Genomic DNA, 23,236 nt, shown 5'->3' on the forward strand with positions numbered 1-23,236 from the left:
ATTTCCATAAAAACACACACCATACTTCTTTTTTTGTAGTCAGCAGCTCCGAGTGGCAAGACGTACACAATAAACCAATCAGCTGGAAAATGCATGTTCATATGTACATTTATGGGTCTGCCATTTGTTTTACGTTTTTGACGGCGGAAAAAATGTTTCCCACTCAAAGGCATAAGTGAGTGCAAATTTTTAAGTTTTAACGTCACATTTCACCATTTCACAACGGACAACCAACAAACCGGCAGTCAGCTGTCAGTGGCGAGTAGTCAACAACCATCCTTTTGTTCAAGTTTCATAACTCAGTTATAGTAATTAAAATGTTTGCATGTTATGCCCACAATTATTCAAGCGATTTGGCTACGTAATAGGTAAATTGGGCAGCGGTTAAATGAATGTTTTAGTTTTTGTTATATTTTATTTTAATGACCAATTAAAAAAATAAGTTCGCGCCTATACTAAATATGAGAAACTATATACATACAAACAATCAGGATAAAATTGAGTTTATATTGTACTTGTCTATGTGAAAACTTGTCATTATGTTTATTCATACTTTCTAAAAATTGGTACGGCTCTATATATGTCAAAATTTGTAAGCTGATTAAGTTTTTGAATTTCAAATTTTTAATTTTTTTATTTATATTTTTGTTTGTATTTTTTTTTTAAATAAAAAAATATGTTTGTTACTTTTGAACATATCACAATTATTTCAAGCTTTTGATTTATATTCCTTATTTTTTATTATTATTATTTTTTTTGATTGTTTACAAAAAAACATTTTTGTTACGATTGAGCAAATCACAAACATTTTTTTTGCTTGCCATAACAATTTCGCACAAAGAAATTCCAATAGGCCATCGCGTGAGTTCATATACCATATAAGTATATATTTTACGCTATCACACTCGATTTACTTTAGCCAGTGGGATAATACAATAATTTAAAATAATAGCGCAAATATTTACGAATTAGCAAAAAACGCAATATGTAAAGACATTTTCCTATATACAAAAACAATATACACAGCAGCTATTGCGCCATGCACTAACCATTGTAATGTGTGTAATCAACATAAAAATGCCGAATATGCACAGCTGTAGAATAGACACTGTATTCTCTCATTTCAATTGATACGTAAAATTGAACACAGCGACTTAAATTAGGTTTAATACTATAAAACTTTTTAGCTGTTAAATTAAATTTAAATTAGTTTTACAGAGATTGCCAAATCTATCGAGTTCCCGATAAAAAGAATGCGCTTAGACAGTTTTATTTATTGCGAAACATAAATATAACATAAGTAGTTACATTACGTGCATACGTAACTAGCAAATAAGAGATCTACATTTGCTATCAAAATATACCAGCTTCAACTTTTAAAATACAATTTTGCAATAAAATCAATCGGGAAATCAAATATGGCACATATTTGCGCAGACACTGGGGTTATACGTACGATTAAACGAATCACCTGCATATATAAATATATGATGCGTATGTACATATTAGTATGTATTTGTATTGATGAGCTGATTGTTTGAGCAGGCACGTACAGCTACCATTGCTGGGTAGGAAGTATTGATACCGTATGGATTTAATTGTATGTAGGCTCATGTATCGCATGTTTTTTGCATTTTTGTTTAAATTTGATATGAAATTCAAATTCAGGTCAGTGGCATAATGAAAATGAAAAGCGCGATTTTTCATGCATAAACTTCCGCTATAAATCATAAAAATACCAATACGAGTGATTTTTTAGTTGTAGAAAACGATATGAAAAATTAGCCTATAACAAAAAAAAACTTGTAGAAATAATATATATTTTTTATTAATATTATTTTTATTTTATTTTTTTTTTAATGCATTGTAATAAAAATTATATGTAAATTTATTAATGAATTACAATATTTCTTTTAATTGTTATTATTATTATATTATTTTTATTATAAAAAAAATGCATACGTTTCAATTCAATTAATCATACGTATTTAAACGTAACGCCGGCAAATATGTAAAAGAAGATCCGCAACAGCTTTCGTATGCTGTTTCCTGTTTAAAAATATATTGATAATTGTTTTAGTTTCGCTTTTTATGAATTCTGGTAACATTGCTAAATTTGTTTGCAAATAATTAAATATGCACTAGCGAATAATGTACAAACTTTCGTGTTGTTTATGGGCGGTCAAATTAAAAAATTCGATAATTTTAAATAAAATGTTTGCTAATGCGTAAGTGTATAATTGTTGTCATTTAAGTATTGAATTAAATAGCTTCTTGTAAGAAAACTTATCGATAGCAACGATAAATTAATGGCATTATTTACAACAGCTGTTTTTGTTTATATTGTTATGGGCTTCCTTTGTGGAATAAGAAATTTAGTTTATTTTGCAAATATGCTGTTCAAATACAATACAAATGAAAACAAAAGGATACGCTTAAATATTTTTCGTTTCAGTATATGACCTCATCGTTGATTTCAGGCATAAACAATAGCGAGATACGTAACACATTCTAAGCTAGACTAATTTTGTTTTAAGCAAAATATTTTAAATAGTTATAAATATATAAAAAATAAAGAGAAAGCATTTTTTCAAGTATATTACCATTAGCAAAACTCAACCCTTTACAGTGGACAATAGCAAAAGGATGATATGTTTTTGTGTTGGGTGGTTCAAAAAGTGCTGGTAGTGTTCGTGTACAATGCTATAACCCATTCAAAAATTTCTAGACAAAGGTATGTTTGAATGAACATTCTCTGGTATTAAGTGTTTATATCAGTATACTTTCAGTTTTATCCATTTAATGTTGAACGAAGCAATATATAATATGTGGCTTATAACTGAATGGACGTATTCTTACCATTGGCGAAAAAAATTCAAACGGCAAGATGAATGAATGACGTGTGATATTATAAGAAATAATTATAAGTATCACATTTTTTTGTTTCAATTCAGCTTTCCTGCTTGTTTGCAATTGGTGATTTAATTAACTATGATGAAATATGATTTTGAGCATGACATACTCAAGTGCAAATAATTATACCGCCAATACTTCATTGAATAAGTAGACCTTTGAATAAAATGTTTTCAAATTCATTTTTAAAATGGTTTAAAAAAAAAATGTTCTAAATTTTTAATATGTAATTTATTGCAGTTTTTTATAACCAAATGTATTCTATTTTTCAATGAAATAATTGTGAATTCATATAAATAAAAATATTCTAAAAATAGTTCAATTTAACTAATGAAGCTTTACTTTACTTACTAAATACACACATATTTTAAAACAGAAAAATTTGAAAATAGCTCAACTACATTGTTTGAAATGTAAAAAATATAATACAAAAACAAAAAACTTAAATAAAAAATATTTATTATTATTAACAAAACGTGTAACTCACCTGATTGTAACTTAAACGGCATTAAGCTATCAATATTTGTAATCATTGCTTAATTTATTATCATTATCAACACTTCTTTTCTTTTCTTACACTTATTGCATTAAATATTTAGCGCACTTTTTAGTAGGGGTGTATATATGCACATTTATCTTATTACATCTTGGTACATACACATGATACTATATATTTGCGTTTATTTTATTTTTTCAATATGCACAATTATTTCCTAATGCCAACTAATTTTACATTGCTATAAAAGATTGAACTTACATATTAATTGTTTGCTAAATAAATATATATATATTTTTTTTCGTTTGATTCACTTATATAAAGAGTTTTCTTCACTTTTATGCTTTTCATATTATTACATTTTATACCAATTAATAATTTTTCTTATTTGATTACACTTAACCTTACTATTACCAGAGAATATTAATAAATAATAAATAAATAAATTTCTGTTTCAGGTGTCTCAGCTTAAGGCTCTTTGGAATAAAGTGCCCAATGCTCGCAAAAGCTTTTTATTTTTTAATTAGCAATAAAAATATATAAAATGTACTTAATAAGTTAAATTTATATAGCAATAAAATTTTATTAGCAGTTGTGTAACTTTACTCCATCACAAGTCATTATAAAAATAACTGGGTCAGCGTTCTTGTGTATTGTTGCAAATTGCCAACATTTACTGTTTAATATTTGCTTATTAAATTCTCTTTATGTATTTCAAAGCACTGTTATGCCGCGATAAACTGTACAAAAAATTAATAAAATAAAACTTAAAAATTAATAAACTAATAAGAATTTTCAACAAATGGATACGCTTCAACTGCCGCCTTGACAAATTTACTTCCTTCAAAATGGCGGTTTAAATAGGGATATGCAATATTTTGTGCCGATAAGTGGCTATCGATAAAATTTTAGAAAATAACCATAAATTTGATGCAACTATGTATTTTAATTTAAATTTAAACGATTTTTTAATGAAAATTAATGTTTTTTTTTGTTTTTGTTTTTTGATTGTGTTAACATGCATTTATGTGATAATCTTGACTACATGTGTATCAGAAATTTAAACGCAAGAGAGCATGTTTATGTATGGTATGGGTATTTGTGTAAAACAAAATTATTAAATTTTATAAACTACTTAATTCGGCTTAGTTATTATTATTAATCAAGCATATGTATATACAAAGTCTTTGCAGAAGGCGTATTTTAGATATGATTTTGCGTGTTATTTTACATTTCTTATTTACAATGTTGTGTGCAATTTCTACAATGCGCAAAATGTCGCTATGAAACAATTTTTTTTAATTATATATAGTATGTATGTATACACACACAATTTCTTTCTTTGTCATACATCGAAACTAATCAAATTCTGCTTGTGTAACATCTCTGCTTTTATTTAATTTATAAAGTATATTTTAGTTATACTTATTTTTTATGTAGTATCTCTGTTTTCCAACCAAATAATTTTAAGTGTTCGCAGTTATATTTTATTTGTTTTTATTAATATTGTTTTTTTTTCATTTTTGATTTACATTTTTTTACTTAATTTTGTTTTTATTTCATGCAAATAAATAATTGCTTAAGTCAGTGGCGGATCCAATATTTCTTTCTGGTGGAACTTTTCCTTCCAACTTTTTTTTAATATTGATGTTACTTCATAAATTCTTCTGAATTTGAATTAAAATCACCGATTATGGGGGAGTTTTGACACCCTCACGTATGCGTCGATATTATTACAAAATAAACGCCTAAAAGTATGCAACATGTAACTGTTTTTTATATTAGAAATAAAAATTAATTATAAAAAACTTATTTATAAAATGAAAGAATATTAATGAAGTAATAAAATATGTCTCACGTTTGTTATTTTTTTATTTATTTACAAAGCTTTCTTTTTAAGTAGCACTAGACATTTTTTTGCGTATGCAAATGAAAATAGAACTTAAAATGCAAAATAATAATTTTTAATAGAAAAATAAATAAAAACCATAACAGAAACTCAGTCAACTTGAGTGACTTATAAATGAAAAGTAAATTATATGTAATAATAAAATCAAATTTTAAAGATCAGCTGCAAAAGACCTTAATATAAATTAATTTAATTAAATAAAGTCACTTAACAAATAAACACTTTCCGTGAATAACTCAATTCGTTTTATATGTTGAATGTGTCAACTGATAATCATACAACAGAAACTAGCATTATATTGACTTAAAAATAGCTTCCCTTTTACTTCAACCGCTTAAAAGACTTTAAGACTGAATATAAAAGCTCCACTGCGCATGTCATTCCAAAAGGAAAAAAAAAATTTTTTTTTAGAAATAACAACACGCATAAATTCGGTAAATTTGACATTCTGCTCAAATATTTATAGTGCTTACAGCAATTGTTTATAAGTTCGGTTAAAAAAAAAAATTATAACAGAAACCAATTATTTGCAGGTTATATTTCATATAATTTTTCTGATTTTCATAATATTTACGTTTGTTTGCTTTTTTTGTTGTTTTGCCTTTTTTTAATTAAACATGAACATTTGTATGTATGTAAAAGTGAAAGAGAATGTCTCAACCGAATTTGCTTCGCATACAAATTATTATGTTATAATTCAATATATATGCATTTATATTGTGTGCATGCAATGTGGTAATGAAATTCAACTAAACACAATCTCATCTAAACCATAATTTTAAACGCAACGCATCGACGCCATTTAAGTAATAGCGAAACAAGCGTTTATCACGAACAAACCCCAAGTTCTCATACAAGCGCAAAGCGGGCACGTTACGCATTTCGGTTTCGAGCACAACTTCATCAGCATTGTCGGCAAGCATAGCCTGAAAATTGCAATGCAGAAATTAGCATAAAAATATGTCAATTATATTAAAAGTAAAAGTAATAATGAAAAAAAAAACGCTTGTTCCAATTTACCTCAATTGCTTTTTGCACCAATGTTGTGCCAATCTTAAGTTTCCTATATTCCTTACGCACTGCCAACATTGCTATGTAGCCACGCCTCACGTTTCTGTGCATATCAAGCTTACATACTATGGCACCAATATATTCATTGCCATGCGCTGCCAGAAAACACAATTTCGGCCAATTGTATATGAAATAACGATACGTATAAATAGAGTAAGGCTCCGATAATTCGGCTTGTATTAGACGCATTATATCCTGCAGCAAAAGAAAACAATTAAATACATTTCTGTTTTACACAAAATATCAATAAATTGTTAATATATATATACAACAAACCGCTCACTCACATGCATTTGCAACTCAGATTCATATTCCTTATACTCAATATGCACATTACTCAAATCCAATTCGGTTGTCGCAGCCAGTGCGGGCATTGTTGATACGCTTAGCGGCGCTTCCTTAGGGTTACTTTGATCAGTTTGCTGCGCATCGTCTGTGTGCTGCTTGGCAGTGTTGTTCGTATTGTGTATTGCAGTAGGAGGGTTAGCATATATAGTATTTTGTTGTACCACTATTGGTGTGGACAATTGTTTGTGTTGTAAGCTGGTGTCAGACATTGATACCGCTGCAGTTGCCGCAACTCCTCTCGCCGTTGCTGCATTTAATATATTCGGTTCAGTATTGTTGGTTGTGGGTTTAGTTATTTCAACACTGACTGCGCATTTTTGTTGCGTTTCTTTACTATGCAACGTTTCGTCTTGTTCATTAACGAAATCATGGAAACCATTTTTCAATTGCACCATTTCTGCTTCCGTTGGTTTGAGCGTTGCTTCCGTCGGACTTGTGTACATTAATTCAGATGACTCGCCATTGCTATTATGACTCGTCTGTGGTGACTTATTATTTTCAGTTTCTAAATTAGTTTCTTTGTTCTTTTGCTTGTTGTTTTTACTTTTTGATTTTTTCAAAGCACCAGACGTTGATATTTCTTGCAAGGCTGACCGTTGATGTTGTGTTTGTACATTGGCCGTCCTCGTGCTGTTCTTTGCAATATTAGTTGCGGGTGTATGATGCCCATTCTGTGCAGTATGACTGCTGCACTTCCCAACAGTACCGTTTATTTGTAGACCATCTCCTGTTATGTGTAAATGTTGTTCTAATATTTTTGAAATCCCATTCGCTGTGACTTCTGCTTCACCACTAACATTCGTAACTTTTTTAACGTCCTTAGCAACATCCGGCAAGTTGTCATTTGAGGGACCGTTGGCAGGCACCTTCCCATTTGCCCTTTTACTCTTCGGCCTTTTCTTTGATTTCTGTGTTGTTGCTAACTTCTGCTGTTCAACAATGGCACTTGCGGAATTATCCATTGCTTTTTGTTTGTGAACAAGCACGCAAATTTTGTATGAAACAAAAATTAAGCGCTTAAAATGACAATATTCTTTGTCCTGGCCTTATTTGGTATTTGTTGTAACTCTATCGCTTAGCACTTCTTCGTGTCGTTAACCGCACAGCACTTGTTTGACACTTCCTGCCTTGATCACTTGTACTTTGTCTTGCTTAAATATGCTATAAATTCATACAGTTAAAACATTTTTCTATATTTCGTTTGCTTTTAAGTTTAGTTTTACCTCGAAATATTAAATTTGTCGTCTATAAGTTAAAATTATTTTTGAAAACTAACTTCATGTATGCCACTGGTTAAAATCTTCTTTTAGTTCGGCCCAGTACTTACTTCGCGAAGTCACCCGTCTTTGACAATATCTTCTTCACCGTATAATACTAATGTCTGTCCCCTGCCTTGCCCTGCTTTCTGTCAATCACATCCAGCACCTTCCTTGATCTAACCGACGCTCTCAAATTTTACTCTCGCATTCCAATTAGGTTACAAATATATTCTTAATAAGCCCCTAAAACTATTATGTAAAATTTCTTGATAAAAATTACTATCAATTTGGGTTTTTCGTAAGTTCTTTAAAATTTTCACTTTCCTCGCGAGTTGAACGTGAAAGACAACTTCTACGTTGCCAGATAACAAATAACTTAATCCATCAAAATTCTGATACGAAATATATAATTTATAAATAACAATTGGTTAGAAAACTTTGTAAAACATACAATAAAATAAATCATTCAAATTTACATTATATGTTTTAGCTAGTAAATTGCAGCAATAATAAACTATGCAATATATTAAGTGTATGATACGAGCACCTTTTTGGTAAAGTATTTAACATAAGTATGGCAAGGTGCTCTTTCAATATCAGCAGTTGTAGCTTGACAGCTGCGAATGATGAAACAGAGCTGTTAATTGCTGCTAAGTTAAAGCTTGTTTGATACAAAATCAATAACCTGTTACATGTCTGCAAAATTTTCATATAACATACATATTAAATAATTACGTGAAAATGCATTATTTAAAAATCTATTTTAAAGTCAATGACAGTTCTTAATTTAGAATTAACAACTCTTTTTTTAAAAAAGACCACCCTGTGCCAAACTAGCGCCAGCTTGGTGACAAGAATAACAACAATGGTGACAGCATTTGTTATCATTTGAGAAGTTCATAAAATTGCTGTCAAGTTCGATAAAAAAAGGCGCTAAATATTTTTATTTTCATTTTCAATTATTGTAAATATACTTAAGAAAAAATGCCAAAATCTAAGAAGTCTCGAAAGAATAGACGTAGCCAAGATGAGGAGCAATCCGATAGCAGTGATAATGAATCATGTAACTCTAAATCAGAAACCCGACATCATAAGCAAAAGAGTTCAAAACATTCAAACAAGAAAAATCGATCATCTAAGAATTTGGACACAGAAGATTCAAATAGCACTACTTCCAGCTCTACACCGGCAAGGGATTTATCAGACTCTGCAACGCGTAAAACAGGCAAGCATTCTAAAAGACGTGAAAAAAATAATCCAAAACGTGTGCATAATGATGATGAACCAGAGGAACGTAGGCAACGTCGACGCACGCATAGTCGTGAGCGTGAAGAAATAAGTAGCGGCGGTGAACCACATGTTTCCAAATGGGACAGTCCTGAGAGGCGAAATCGCCAACGGAGCAGAAGTAGAAGCCGCCAGCGGCAAAGGCAAAGTAGAGAGCGTGAAAGAAGTGCACAACGTGATGCAGTACGGTCACACGGAGATCGAAACGACCGCGGAAATCGTTCACATAATGAGTATGCAGGAAGAGAGCGTTTGCCAGACAGACATGACTACAGGGATCGTTATGTAAATAGAAATAGAGAGGAACGTTGGAGAGATGATCGTGGACATCAAAACGAACGAAAAGGGTAAGTCAAGTACTGCTGAACATCGGTAGCATATTATATTTAATAATGTTTTAATTTAGGCGAAGTCGCAGTCCTCGTACTGATAAACAACAGAATAGATCACAAGGCCATGAACGTTTTAAACGGGAACCCAGAGAACACTCTAGACAACAAAACTCACCCGCTCGACGTGGCCGTACAAATCGCAGGCACTCACGCGACGATGACAGTAAAAACTATGAGTGGGGTGGTAGACGTGCTGATGATAAAAATGATGCGTCACAAATAAAAGAGGAACCCGTCGAAAAAGAGAAACCCAATTTCGGTCTAAGTGGAGCGTTATTAGAAGATACGAATAAAGTTAATGGCGTAGTTGTAAAATATGCTGAGCCGCCAGAAGCCCGAAAACCTAAACGTCGTTGGCGTCTATACCCATTCAAAGGTGAAACTGCGCTACCTACATTGCATATACATAGACAAAGCTGCTTCTTGGTTGGAAGAGATCGAAAAGTAGCCGATTTAGCTGTAGACCATCCGAGTTGTTCAAAACAACATGCCGCGCTACAATATCGGCTTGTACCATTCGAACGCGAAGATGGCACGCAGGGTAAACGTGTCCGGCTATATCTGATTGATTTGGAATCTGCGAATGGCACTTTTTTAAATAACAAGAAAATTGAGCCGCGGAAATATTATGAATTAATTGAAAAGGATGTTATAAAATTTGGCTTTAGTACACGAGAATATGTATTATTGCATGAGAACAGCAAAGAAGATCAAGAGGATGATGACGTATTTGTTAAACCAGAACCGGAAGATGTACCAGACGGACCAAACCCTTGATATTAATCTATATGCCAATAAGGGCCTGTGCCGTCACAAAGAACACAATTATCATTATCATTGGATTCGTAATAAATACATGTTTTAAGGCGTTGAAAATATCTGAGAACAAATCACGTAACGTAAATCTTTGATTTGTTATACAGATGCGCTAATTCTGCTTAAAATAAATTTTAAACAATTTATTTGATTTCATCATTTAAGAATAATACAGTTTTGGATTTAAAGATTGATAAGCACACTTTCCAGGGGTATATTAATAACAAATTGTAGATATTTTTTTTATAAATATATGCTCGGTATCATTTTCATAATTTTGATTTATGTGATTTTCTCGTAAACACGATAAAGTCCATCGTCATACACAGTTTTAAGAACAGTTAAGTTTTATGATAATTTGTTTAAATACCGAAAAGTATGGCAGCCCGCTGCTGTCTTTCAACGATTTCCAACTGTCAACCAATTGGAATTACTTGCGGTATGTTACAGCGTCTGCTATTGTGTTTTATTTTTTAAAGTGTGATTAAAGATAGCAATAATTAAATACTATATAACGCGAAATAAGTTAAGTTAATGTATATATACAGACAAAACACTTGCTGTTATTGCTAAATAAAGCATTATTAAAAAGTGTACACAAGTGTTTACTGTAGCTGAGAGGATTACTTCAATTATACATTGGTTGAAAGTTACTATCAGTTCTATATTTTTAGAAAGCTTTTGTCTGCCGCGTAAGAATATTAAGAAAATGCCGAAAAAACAATCAAGAAATGGTTTTATGATTTTTACCATGGATTGGAAGTCTAAGTATGGTAAACACTTAACATTGTCCGAAGCTACAACAGAATCTGGCCGAATATGGGGGGTAAGTTAAATTTAATAATTTGAGCGAAATTATGGCTCTTTGGTAAACTCCACCTTTAAACGCTTCTGAGCTTTTATAACCATAAAATTTATATATACTGCATACAGTCAATGTCGGTGCAGGAGCGTGCTCCATATAATGAGCGCGCAAAGCAGGAAAAAATGGGCTTAAAATCTAGCGCAGGACCAAAACTTACATGTACGGGTAAGGCCATTTCAGAAGTAGAAAGGGAGCGACAGGATGCCGAGGAGCGTGAACGGCGCATTAAACGGACTATCGAGATGATTGTGCGAAACAGCGTTAAGAATTACCGTAAGCTAACTGTATTTGCGAAAATATTTTTGTTGTAATACAATTTGATTGATTTTTTTTTTATAGAATTGAAAACACAACCGTACTACTTTGTGATGGTTAATTATTTCACACGGTCACTCGGAAGCGGTTGTTATGTGCCAGCCGAAATTTCTGTTGCTAAATATTCATTACAAGAAGGTGTTTGCCGCACATATCATAGTTTTATAAATCCTGGTACGCACCTCTAACTACAACTTTCGAATTCTAACAAAAAAAAAATACTAATTTTTATTCGAATATTTAGGACCTGAAATGTACGGTTTACAATATGAGGCACAGCATCATTCGGAAAATACACATAAGCTACCGTTACCGCCAAATGCTAAAGGCGAAACCGATTTAGGTTTAGTTTATAATAATATATTAGATTTTATACGTGATCCAGAAACTGGCGAGTATCCGCCAATTTATACTCACCGTGATTTCATACCAGTTGTTAAATCTGTTTTTGAATTTCTCAAATCCGATGTATCCGCTAGAGATATCGTATTTGACACATATTCTATACAATATCTCTTGTATATACTCAAAGAATCTGCTATGAAAATAAATGGATCGGATAAACAAATTTCCAGCTACATTACTGATGCTGATTTTGAAAGGGACTTTTTTGAATATCAAACTGGCATAGCTTGCGCTGTAAGTTTAAACTATTAATTAAAAAAATCCTATAAACATTTTGTATTGATGCCACGTGCAAATAATTATATAAATATAATTTCTACCAACAGTATCATGAAGAAATTGATAAAAGTAAATATTGTACACAATCATGTGTAGTCCGCTGGGGATACATGTTTTCTGATTCACTTTGTGGCGAAGTTGCTGTTGATTTGATACCTGGTCGTCATGTGCCCGCCACAACTAATTTAGACGCCATTATAAATCCAGCTCCAAGCACACATGCTGACACTGAATCGCAAATTTCAGTAAATAGTGAAAGCACTTTCGCTACCAAAGCCGTATCCGAGAGAACAATTTACTATGATTATCAAAAGGCATATACACCAGCGCGTGTAAATAACACCGATCGTTCTTCGTGGCCGTACGATGGTGATGATTTTCCAACGCTTGGAGCTGGTTCGTCGCGTAAGAAGCCCGGATTCATGGTTTCCTCTGCACCAGCTAAAAATAGCCGCATACACACTGCACAACAGCAGTTAATGGATAGTAGCTCACCAGATTCTACCATTGATATAAATCCGTGGACATTGCGTTCGCGTAATGTACCACGAAAACCGGATACTTCATACTTCGATATAAACTATACACGCGATGAGACCACTGACTCTGAGTCGTCCGCACCAGTCGGTTATGGGCGTGGCAGAATGCGCAATAACGTATCTTCGACTAGCGATCTAACTGCAGTATCAGGACGTGGCAAGCTATTCCAACGTTTGAATAAATAGTGTTAAAATATATTGACACGAAAATAAAACACATAAAAAATAAAAACAAAATATACATATAATATATAAAAATCAAAATGGAACGTATATACAAGAAATGCATACATATATCAAACAACTGTAGAAATATAGGAGTTGCGTGAAAAGTGCATATTAATGACTTATCAATACTTATATAATACTTATCAATTTTTTTTTTATGTATTTGGGAAATACTTTAATCTATGTTTTTCAAACGATTTAAATTTTTTTATGTTAAAGCGTTTTTTTTTTAATTACTTGACTAAAAAATAATTTAAGCGAATACGTGATAATCATTTTTTAATAAAAAGCACCCAAGCGTCCATATGCAATTTAATGTGTACAATCATTACTATTATTTTGGTGGGTTCGCATAGTGTATACGTATGTATTTACCTACCTGGACTGATTACCAAACCAGGTCTGTTTCGATCGTATGGAGTTATTTAGTACCAGTGGCTGCAATTTTTAAACAAACAACAACATTTATATATAATTATATTAATTTCATTCTAACGTTTTTTTTTTTTAATTTTCACTGCAGAAGTTTTGAAATTTTGTCATGTTTTTCTTTTTATTTTAATTGATTGAAAGTACAAAAATACATGTTGGGTTAATTAAAAATAATTGTTTAGAATTGTTGAAATAAATGAATGTGAATACCCAGTAGTTTAAAAACTATTATTCAATTCAACAAAAATGTTATAATTACAGCATTATTTTTTCTAAATTAAATTCTATTTATACGCCTTTGCACCTTTAAATAATTTAAAATTCACTTAAATTGTTTTACAAAAATTAAACAAAAATCACGGAATGCAACAGTGAACGCGTATGCGAGGTAATTACTTCAAATATTTTTGTTACGCCTTTTCTAATGAAATATATTATTTATTACCATAATCTTTGGTATCAAAGTAAGCTTGTAGCTTGTATTTAGCTAGAACACTCAACTTGATTGAACATAACCTAACCTGCAAACTGTAAACGTATAATAAAGCAAGGAAATAAAACAAAAATATTTTGTAAAAAACTACATTTTTTGATTAATATGAAGAATTTTTATAAAGAATTTCAAATTTTTTAATCTGAAAGTGTTTAATAAAAAAATGAATACAGAAATAAAAAAAAAAAACAAAAAAAGTACAAAAGAACTACAAAAAACAAAACAAAAAAAATTAAAAAAATAAATTAAAAATTGTTATTAAAAGTTAATAAAAAAAATTTATTTTACTATAGTAAACTAATCTTAACATTTATTAAATATGTACATATGTATTTAAGCACGTAAGTGTGCAAGAAAAATGGCATAAAAAATTCAATATACTTTAATTTCCAAAAATGTAATGTTTAAATAAAAAACACAAAAAAAAAAAATTTTATACGTATTTAAAAAAGTATTTAATTTTTATGTAAATTTGTATTTAACAAAACACATAAATTTTATATTTTTTTAAGCAGGAGACGTGATAAAAGGTAAGATAACCGTTACAACAACAACATAAAAAGCATAAGAAAAATTTCGTAGTTCTATATAAAAAATAATTTGAAAAATAAATAAATAAAATAATTCTAATATAAATTTAAAAAATTCAAAAGCAGAAAACGTGTTGAAAGAATTCTAACAAAAAATTATATACAAAAAAAAATTTTTAATATTTATTCAAGCAGAAAAATTTAAAAATTTGCAAAATATTTGATGTTTAAGTAATATAAACTCAAAAATTGAAAAAAATAATAATGTTTAAATAAAAAGAATTCTAATATTAATTTAAAAAAATTCAAAAGCAGAAAACGTGTTGAAAGAATTCTAACAAAAAATTAAATACAAACAAAAAAAATTTATTTAAGCAGAAAAAAATTGAAAAAACTGACTAACATATTTTAATTTGCAAAATTTTTGATGTTTAAATAAAACAAACTTAAAAATTGAATAAATTAATAGTATTTAAATAAAATGAATTCTAATATTAATTTAAAAAAATTCCTATTTAAATCAAAAAAAAAAAAACTATTTTTATATTAACTTTCAGCACGCATATGATGAATCATGCCGTTTACTGAAAAACAATTAAATTATTATAAATATATTAATTCGTTGCGCATATAAATATACATAAATGTTAATTATATACATATATGCTTTTTGTATAACGAAAAAAAAAATTGAAAATTTTGTAAATCATTAATTTACTTATATAGTGCCAAATGAGCTATATATGTTTGTAGGTTTGTAAGCATACATATGTATATAAAATTTCTTACAAATGTTAATGAAATTAAATATTTAATTAGAAAAATTTAATACTTTTCACTTGTCAACCATGCCATAGACATGTACAGTTGTGTGCGTAAAAATTTCGTTTGCTTAATTAAATTTACAAATTTTTGTATGTATGTATATGTTTAAGACTATGAAAAAATAACGTTTGCAATAAAATTGCTATGCGCAGCCGTTACATTTTTAGTTTTAGTTAACAATTTCCAACCGATAGTTAAATTGCAAATAGCAATTAAGTGAGAAATGTACCATAAATTGATATTATATTGTACGTATGTATGTGTCGTCAGTTAGTAAAATATGTATGAAAATGTGATAACGCACAAGTATCTTAAGCAATATATATTTTTTTATACATACATAATACCTAAATGTATTGGAAAGCTATGCAACTTTATTAGTGTTACAGTTAAGAAGTCTGCAAAATAGTCTCTTTATGCGTTGACCCACTAACACGCGCCGCCTTATGTGTTCGCGGTTGTTGGCGCAGGCACACCAAGCTTAGTACTACGTTTACACTTCTCGGTTGCCAGCGCGCTGCCGCGCGTCACATGCTCGACAACAGTTGCCGGCGCTACATGCGTTATTGTGCGCTTTAGTGTCGCGCTGTCAGATGCAGCACGCAAACTGGTGCCACTGCCAGCGCCGCTCATAGTATTGCGACCACTACTGGCGCTTATATTATTGCTACCGCCGCTGTTGGTTGCCACTGTGATTGGCGGCGTTTTGACTGTTTTGTAACGTGACAGCACTTCAGCTGATGTTTGCTTCAGTGTTAACGCCATTTGTCGATGTACGCGCTCCATCAGTTCGGGTAGATCATCTTTGGTTAGATTTGTTGTGCTAATTGGCGGCATAGCGGTTATGATTATATTGCCTGCATTCAATATTTTCATTTTGTCATTCAGAAAACTGCAATACGAGCTAAAGACTACCGGCAGTATGGGTATTTGTTCGTCGATTGCCATGTGAAAAGCACCTTTTTTGAAGGCGTGCAGTTCGCCGGTGTTGCGACGTGTACCCTCGGGAAATACCCACAATTTGATATTATCCAGTTTTACGCGACTATTAACAGCGTTCAGTGTATTGCGCGCTTTCTCGCCACGCACACGATCGATGAAGGTAAGACCGGCCAACCAGGCAGCCAAACCGAAGGGCCAAGCATAGAAGAGTTCACGTTTTGCCACCACTGTACACTTGTTCATTACATGCCAGATTGCGAACATGCCTTGAGAAAGCAGTATAAATTAGCGCGCAATTAGGAAATTCTATTCAAGCTATTTACCAAGCACATCCAATGAGCTCTGATGATTCGCCACAATTATGCATGCCTGATCCTTTTCGAGATGTTCCCGGCCGCGCAGCTCCCAGCGTAGACCGATTAAAGTCGAGACGCGATGACAAAATGTACTCGCCCAACTATAAAGAGAGTAAGCAGTTATATATTTCACAAATTATATTTGCAAATTTTTAGAAAAAAGTGATTAAAATACAAAAAAGTGCAGAATCAAGCTGTTATGGAACCCATGCCGCGGAACAGCCTGGCTGGGTGCCCACAAATAGCCTAGTCACGAACGGAGCTTACGAATACCTGGCGCCCTCTGTAATAAGATAGCCTCACTTGCGTAGCGGTGGCTATGCAAAAGCGTACTTACTTGCCTCTACACTCGTAAGTCCAAAATATGAACCAGAATAATAAAAACAACAATAAAGGTTTAAATGAGTCCGGATTTCTTGGAAAAAAGCCGGAGGGAACTAGTTGTTTCGAGAAGAGGGCAGCGTTTGCAATGAGCTAGAAAGTAGCCAGCACAAAGACTGTAGCTAAGCTTGGTCTAGGTGCAAAGGCAACAACACCAGCAGCAGCAGCTGGAACCAAACTCAGTAGCCAAAGTATGGTTACAAAAAAGGGTGGGGAAGGAGTATGCGGAGAAGCGTCGAGCTGCCTACCTACTCAGAAGGGTACAGCTGCAACCGCCAATCAATGAGAAGCTTCGAATACCCAATTTAAATTTGAATCGCAGCCAAGAGACAGAGGTCAGCTGAAGAGGCCGTCAGCTAAAAGGCCGAAGACAAAGGATGTGAAATAAAATAATCTAATTTATTTGCATATGTGGTCCTGAACCGCATTATGATTGGTGTGCTGAATGAGAGAGATCTCGAAGGAAAAATTCACAGACTCTGACAAACGAGCTGTTGGAAGTGCTATTATGCAATCCGGATCCGCCACAGTCATGCACGGTTGCCGGGTGGTACCAGTGCCAAACGCAAATGATTGCGTTCGACGACGACAGATCGGTCGAACTTTAAAATACAAGAAAGACACCCCATTCAGGCCACGGACAAGTGTTGTGCAGCTCATTAGAGCCTCTAATCCTAATCTGGCTGTAAAATCGCCGATTTCGGGTGGTTTTGAGTGTCAAATCCGCCACTGGTTTAGAGGTTTCAGTGAACTGTGTTCTTTGTTGGGTATTTACTTTTAATGCCAATGGGTACAACATTATTTTTTTATGCCGGACAAAAAAAAATTTTATAAGTATATGGTTAACAAAAAAATTTCATAAATACTACTCTTATATGCTATGGACCCAGCTATATTTTAAGGAAAGTAAGACAAATGTTTTTTGGTTAGGTTATGCTAGATTGGAAAAGGCTGCTATTCCGGGAATATGGTAGTTCTTCTAATTAGATTCAAGGTTTGGTGACCCTTTAGATACAACCGGAAATCAAAGAGCCAAAGAGGAGTAAAGTGTATTCGGCATTCAATTTTTTTTTTGGTTTAATATTTTTCAATTATATTTAGAAAAAATTATTCTCTGACAGTAAATTGAAACTTTATAAATATTGTTATTGTGTGTTATGTCTATTACTGCATGGTATACAATTCAATCTTTCCAAACTAAATTGTTTATGTTTTTGATTTCAATAATTGCCAACTTTCAATTCAATTAGCGTTAATTAATCTTTAGTAAGCAATGGAGCATATTCTAAAATATATTATATTTGTATAACTTTGTAGCGGCCTTGTAGGAATGTCAACTAAGCAGCTGCTATTTAAATATTGGAATTGAGTGTAAACTTTTTTTGGGACTGCATATGCATTGCATTTTCTCAAACTTTTATTTGATTGATTTTAATTTTCTCCTTTTACATAATTTAAATTTCACAATTCTACCTACTATCTTGAAAGTCATTGATTTTGATATCGATAACTTTCTACTACAGGGTATGCACTAACACATTGGTGAATACAGTTGTCCTCTATCTACAAATGAAGTTTGTACATATTTGTTGTGCGATAATATAAAATGTTTTGACATGTTGTAAGGCTACAAAATTTGAATTTTGGACGACTTCTGAAACTTTTAATTTCAAACTATAAAATATTCAAAATATATTGACTACAAATAATACAAATTAATATTAATATGAAAGAAGAATTGATAAAAGACTCCAGTCGCACAATTTAAGCGAGAAACTTTATTTTTTAAGCTTTCCGTTATTTTTAACAAATTAATAAGAACATAGCAAAATACTTAGAAACGCGTATAAGCAAACATAAAAATAATACCACCCATTCCAGGCACTTCAATAAATTTATTGACATTGCCATAATTTAAGTTGATATTTGTGGAATATTAGAGGAAACGCATAATACCCACAATAATAGCAAATAATACAAATACATAAAAATGTATTCGAGCTTCAAAGCTCAGAGTTAAGAGTTCAGATAAACTGAATGCATTGGGTATACTTATATTTACATTTTAATAGAAAAATACACTTAATGAATATGAAAAGGGGCTGTCATATTCACTTCAACCTAGAAATAATTCTGATATCTGAAGTTTGACAATTTTTTTTCAAAAAAAAAGCAGCTCTAAAATTATCAATCAATCATTCAATAATATTGGCTGTCATATTCATCAGCTATAATAGTAAATGCATTACTTATTTTTCATGGTTTTTTGCAATAAACTCGGAAGATTTTATTTATAAAAAAAACTATGGACATCGCGTTCCCAATAATAAACTGCTTGCAATTAGATTAGAACTTTATTGCAAACATACTTTACAATATCATAACAAATGTTTTACTATCTTAAAAAGCTTTTACACAAACTAATAAATAATAAATCTTATCATTGACAAACATTAACTACAATCGTCATAAGAATTTTAATAAATAATAAAGCATGTATATATATAGCTTAGTATGAGTTAGTACAATCGATTTACGATAAGTTGCCTGAAGCGTGTGATTAGCGATGGCTAAGTAAATAAAAAATAAAAGCTAAACCACTCAAGTGTAACCTTGGCGATTGAATTACAGCCAATAATAATAAATGCAACAAAACACAACAACGACTAAGCACCCACCACACGTTAGTTATAAACATAACGGCTTTGACATTGAGTATCGGTCATAAGCGTAGCATATAATGCCTTAAGCAATATAGACTAGTTAATATAAATTTTCGTCTCATAAAAAATGTCGAAAAATATAAATATTATATCGAGTACGCAAGTAAATTTTTTGGAAGAGCAATTTTATTTAATAATGAAACCAAAATAATGTACATTTACAGAATTTAACTTATTTTAATAATCGGTGGTTCGTTTTGAAAAAATGTTGATACACTTGATTCCGTAGCCGATCTCCAGGAGAATCTCTGAAAAAAGTGTCAGGCGTTGAGAAACATTTTTCTGCTTAAAATTATCTTAAATCCAAAAATCAAAAAAAAAAGTTATTATTATTGTAAATTAGATAATGATGAGGGAAGTAAGGAAATTTCCTTCACCGACTTTGAAAAGAGCGCTTCGAGAAAAACACTTAATATTTGCCGTAATAAGAAGCTAATATAGATATTCCACATATTTTATTTATGCAGCACTTTAAATATTTATTCCGCCTGTCATACATAAGTACAAAATTCCTAACGGTATAAAGTTTTACAAATGCCAGCCAATCATTTTATTATAATTATCGATTTTCTTTTACGACATGCTTATACTACTTTAGTGATGAACAACAAGTTAAAATAAATATTAGATAAAAAAAAGCAAAAAGAAAAAATATTACAACCAAAAAACTAACAAAAATAAAAATTAAAAAATTTTGAAAGAAAAACTTCAAAACCAACCCATATCTTGAATTAAACCAAATATAGAAGGAAAAAAGTAGAAAAAATTATTAAAAACAAAAATTTAAAAATACCTAAAAAAATGCATAAAGGAGACTCCAAAAAAAAATTATTATAACAAAATAAAAAAAAAAAACTGTATAGAAATCAAAATAAATACACAATTTTAACTGTATTTTCTACAAGTAAAAAAAATGTTGTTGTTCTTTATACAAAAATACTTACAAAATATATAAAAATAAAAAAAACAATAAATTGAATTAAAAAAAGTATAAAAATGCAAAAACAAAATTAAAACAACAACAAAATTTTTAGAAATTGCAAAAAAAATTATTATTATTAAAAAAAACAAAAAATTAAATAAAACAAATACTAATAAAATATTAAAAAAAAATAATAATAATTTGAAAAAAAGTTCTGCGAATCAAAAAATTGTTGTTTTTTATAATTAATATATGTAATAATTCAAAAATTAGAAAAAACTATCAATTTTTTTAAAATAATAATAAAAATATTAAAACAAAAAGAAAGAAACAATTAAAAAAACAAAAATAACAAAAAACTTGAACTGCATTTTCTATACATAAAAAATTGTTGTTCTTTATACATACTTAGAAAATATATAAAAATTAAAAAAACAACAAATTTAATAAAAAAAATATAAAGAAGCAAAAACCAAATTAGAACAACAATAAACCATCAACAAAATTTTTAAAATTCCAAAAAACATTTATTAAAATTAAAAAATACAAAAAAAAACTAATAAATTATTTAAAAAAATTATATTAATTTGAAATTCTGCGAATCAACAAATTGTTGTTGTTTTTTACAACTAATATATGTAATGATATGTAAAAAAATAAAACAAAAAATATAATAATAATTTGAAAAAAGTCAAAAAAAATGCATGCATTTTCTGCAAATCAAACAAATTTTGTTGTGTTTTTGAATTTATTAAATGTAATAATTCAAAAACTAGAAAAAACTATAATTTATTTTTAATACTAATAAAAATATTAAAACTAAAAAAACTAAAAAAAAACACACAGTTTTAACTGCATTTTCTGCGAAACAAAAATATGTTGTTGTTTTTTATACTTACAGCAAATTTCGCACATCAAACGGTCGTAACAAAAATGCCGGTATAAGGATCAGTGCATTGAATGATACAATGCCGTAGTAAATGAAAAATTTCAGATAATAGCGAAACATATGGCTGTTTTCGTAGAAGAACGGGAAGGGCAGCATCAAGAGCAGGAACAAAACAAACAACTCCACGTAAGAGGTCATGGTGGAAATGCGAGCTGGAATATGTGTATAACGGTTTACAGGTGAAGACTTAGCAATTGTTTACGTACGACAGTTACGTTTTGTGCGTTTTTCTTTTATTATTTACTTCAATTAGTTATTTTAATTATTTGTGTACTTTAGCGTTTAACGTTGTGTAAAATACATTTGTTTTGAAGGAAAATGCAAATAGTTACTCGTTTTTCAAATAAGTGTTGATTTTTTTATGAAATGTGAAGCAGCGGTTTGCACAGTTTTGTGCGCTAATCACCATTTGTGTTGGATTTTTATTTTCAATTTGTGCTTTCACTTAATGTGTTATATTTCACTTTAGTTTCGTTATTTATTTTCGTGGTTTTTTTGCCGCCACTTATATATTTTATGCTGTGACCAGGCAATTTCGTTGTTTTTTAAGTAAATTGTGCACACCAGATGTAAATAAATACCGACATAAGTACGTTTAAGAAACAATTGAAAAATTTGTCATGTAGATTTGTGCTATTCCACAGATTCGTTTGACTATTAATTATAAAATTTTGCATTTCTTAGAATTTTTTTACTTTTTTCTTATTATTAATACGGTTTTATGTCTGCTCTCGATTTTACTATATGCCGTACGTCATCGAAATACTTTACTGCTCTTAACACATTTTATCGATTTTTATGCAACGCTCTTATATTTTTATATTTATGTTGTTGCTGCATTGCACTTACAAGATTTTTTTTTTGTATGTAAATTTCACAAATAAATTTATTGCTGAAAAATATTTAAAAAAAATTATAAGCGAATTTGCTGTTATAAAGTGCGCTTGAGGCCTTTCATATAGGAATAAGCATCTGTGAATTATGTATTGCTAGTGGTGACTGGTTGAAATCAATTATGCAGGTGAGTAGTTCTGACACTACCCAGCTTATATGCAATGAATACAGATTACAAAATGTTAAAAATAGTTGGTCCAAACAGAGCTCAAAATGTTTAGATACGGTAAAGGGGCACACATAGTGGGACCACATTACCCAGCGATTTTTGGTAATAAAAAATAATCCATCAATCTAAAAATTTTAAGGGTACACTATACCTATTTATATATATTTTGAGAATACACAGTAAAATTTTTTAAGGGAAAAATTTAATATTTTTCGAGTTATATACGTTACTCGACGGAATTAAAATAGGTGAAATAAAATTTAAAAAATCTCTACTAGAAGATATTGCCCATACAACGACCGCAGGTCTAAAAAAAAATTAAAAATTGACGGCATTATAAAAAAAAATTGAGATCAAAAGACCGATAAGTCACTGCATGAAGAACTATACACAGAAGATGTAGAAAAAATTTAATACCGATCGGACCATTTGACCTTGAGTAATCATTGCAGCAAAATCAAAAATGCTGTTTCGAGAAAAAGTAAGAACTGATAGAGC

At 30.6% G+C, this 23,236-nt stretch overlaps 4 protein-coding genes and 1 long non-coding RNA gene across 7 annotated transcripts; 3 read left to right on the forward strand and 2 right to left on the reverse strand.

Moving 5' to 3' along the window:
• Positions 1-2,331: 2,331 nt before the first annotated feature.
• Positions 2,332-3,240, forward strand: LOC118683670 (uncharacterized). Its single transcript, XR_004979497.2, has 2 exons — positions 2,332-2,734; positions 2,790-3,240. It is a non-coding gene; the product is annotated as an uncharacterized lncRNA (long non-coding RNA).
• Positions 3,241-3,434: 194 nt separating this feature from the next.
• Positions 3,435-8,359, reverse strand: Naa30A (N(alpha)-acetyltransferase 30 A). 3 transcript variants are annotated; one of them, XR_004979496.2, is made up of 5 exons: positions 7,961-8,359; positions 6,677-7,898; positions 6,339-6,584; positions 5,268-6,244; positions 3,435-5,157 (listed from the first exon to the last, which is right to left on the reverse strand). XR_004979496.2 is itself a non-coding variant. In XM_014231092.3 (4 exons), the coding sequence occupies exons 2-4, from the start codon at positions 7,697-7,699 to the stop codon at positions 6,080-6,082; spliced, it is 1,434 nt and encodes a 477-aa protein (XP_014086567.2). In that variant the 5' UTR covers positions 7,700-7,898; positions 8,065-8,359; the 3' UTR covers positions 3,435-6,079. The 3 variants fall into 3 exon arrangements, 2 of the variants coding, with proteins under 2 accessions (XP_014086567.2, XP_069966857.1); XM_014231092.3 differs by having other exon boundaries at positions 3,435-6,244; positions 8,065-8,359; XM_070110756.1 differs by having other exon boundaries at positions 3,435-6,244.
• A 499-nt stretch (positions 8,360-8,858) lies between these two features.
• On the forward strand, positions 8,859-10,637 carry LOC106615099 (uncharacterized). Its single transcript, XM_070110757.1, has 2 exons — positions 8,859-9,630; positions 9,690-10,637. The coding sequence occupies exons 1-2, from the start codon at positions 8,981-8,983 to the stop codon at positions 10,450-10,452; spliced, it is 1,413 nt and encodes a 470-aa protein (XP_069966858.1). The 5' UTR covers positions 8,859-8,980; the 3' UTR covers positions 10,453-10,637.
• Positions 10,638-10,831: 194 nt separating this feature from the next.
• On the forward strand, positions 10,832-13,433 carry mael (germ-plasm component protein maelstrom). The gene is made up of 6 exons (XM_014231154.3): positions 10,832-10,930; positions 11,166-11,317; positions 11,425-11,629; positions 11,696-11,845; positions 11,916-12,310; positions 12,403-13,433. The coding sequence occupies exons 1-6, from the start codon at positions 10,870-10,872 to the stop codon at positions 13,078-13,080; spliced, it is 1,641 nt and encodes a 546-aa protein (XP_014086629.1). The 5' UTR covers positions 10,832-10,869; the 3' UTR covers positions 13,081-13,433.
• A 1,688-nt stretch (positions 13,434-15,121) lies between these two features.
• Positions 15,122-21,813, reverse strand: Agpat1 (1-Acylglycerol-3-phosphate O-acyltransferase 1). Its single transcript, XM_014231097.3, has 3 exons — positions 21,626-21,813; positions 16,668-16,801; positions 15,122-16,610 (listed from the first exon to the last, which is right to left on the reverse strand). Exons 1-3 carry the CDS (start codon positions 21,811-21,813, stop codon positions 15,847-15,849), a joined length of 1,086 nt encoding a protein of 361 aa, XP_014086572.3. The 3' UTR covers positions 15,122-15,846.
• Positions 21,814-23,236: the final 1,423 nt, after the last annotated feature.

The sequence above is a fragment of the Bactrocera oleae genome, chromosome 5 (genome assembly GCF_042242935.1).
Source record: "Bactrocera oleae isolate idBacOlea1 chromosome 5, idBacOlea1, whole genome shotgun sequence".
Lineage (NCBI taxonomy): Eukaryota > Metazoa > Arthropoda > Insecta > Diptera > Tephritidae > Bactrocera > Bactrocera oleae.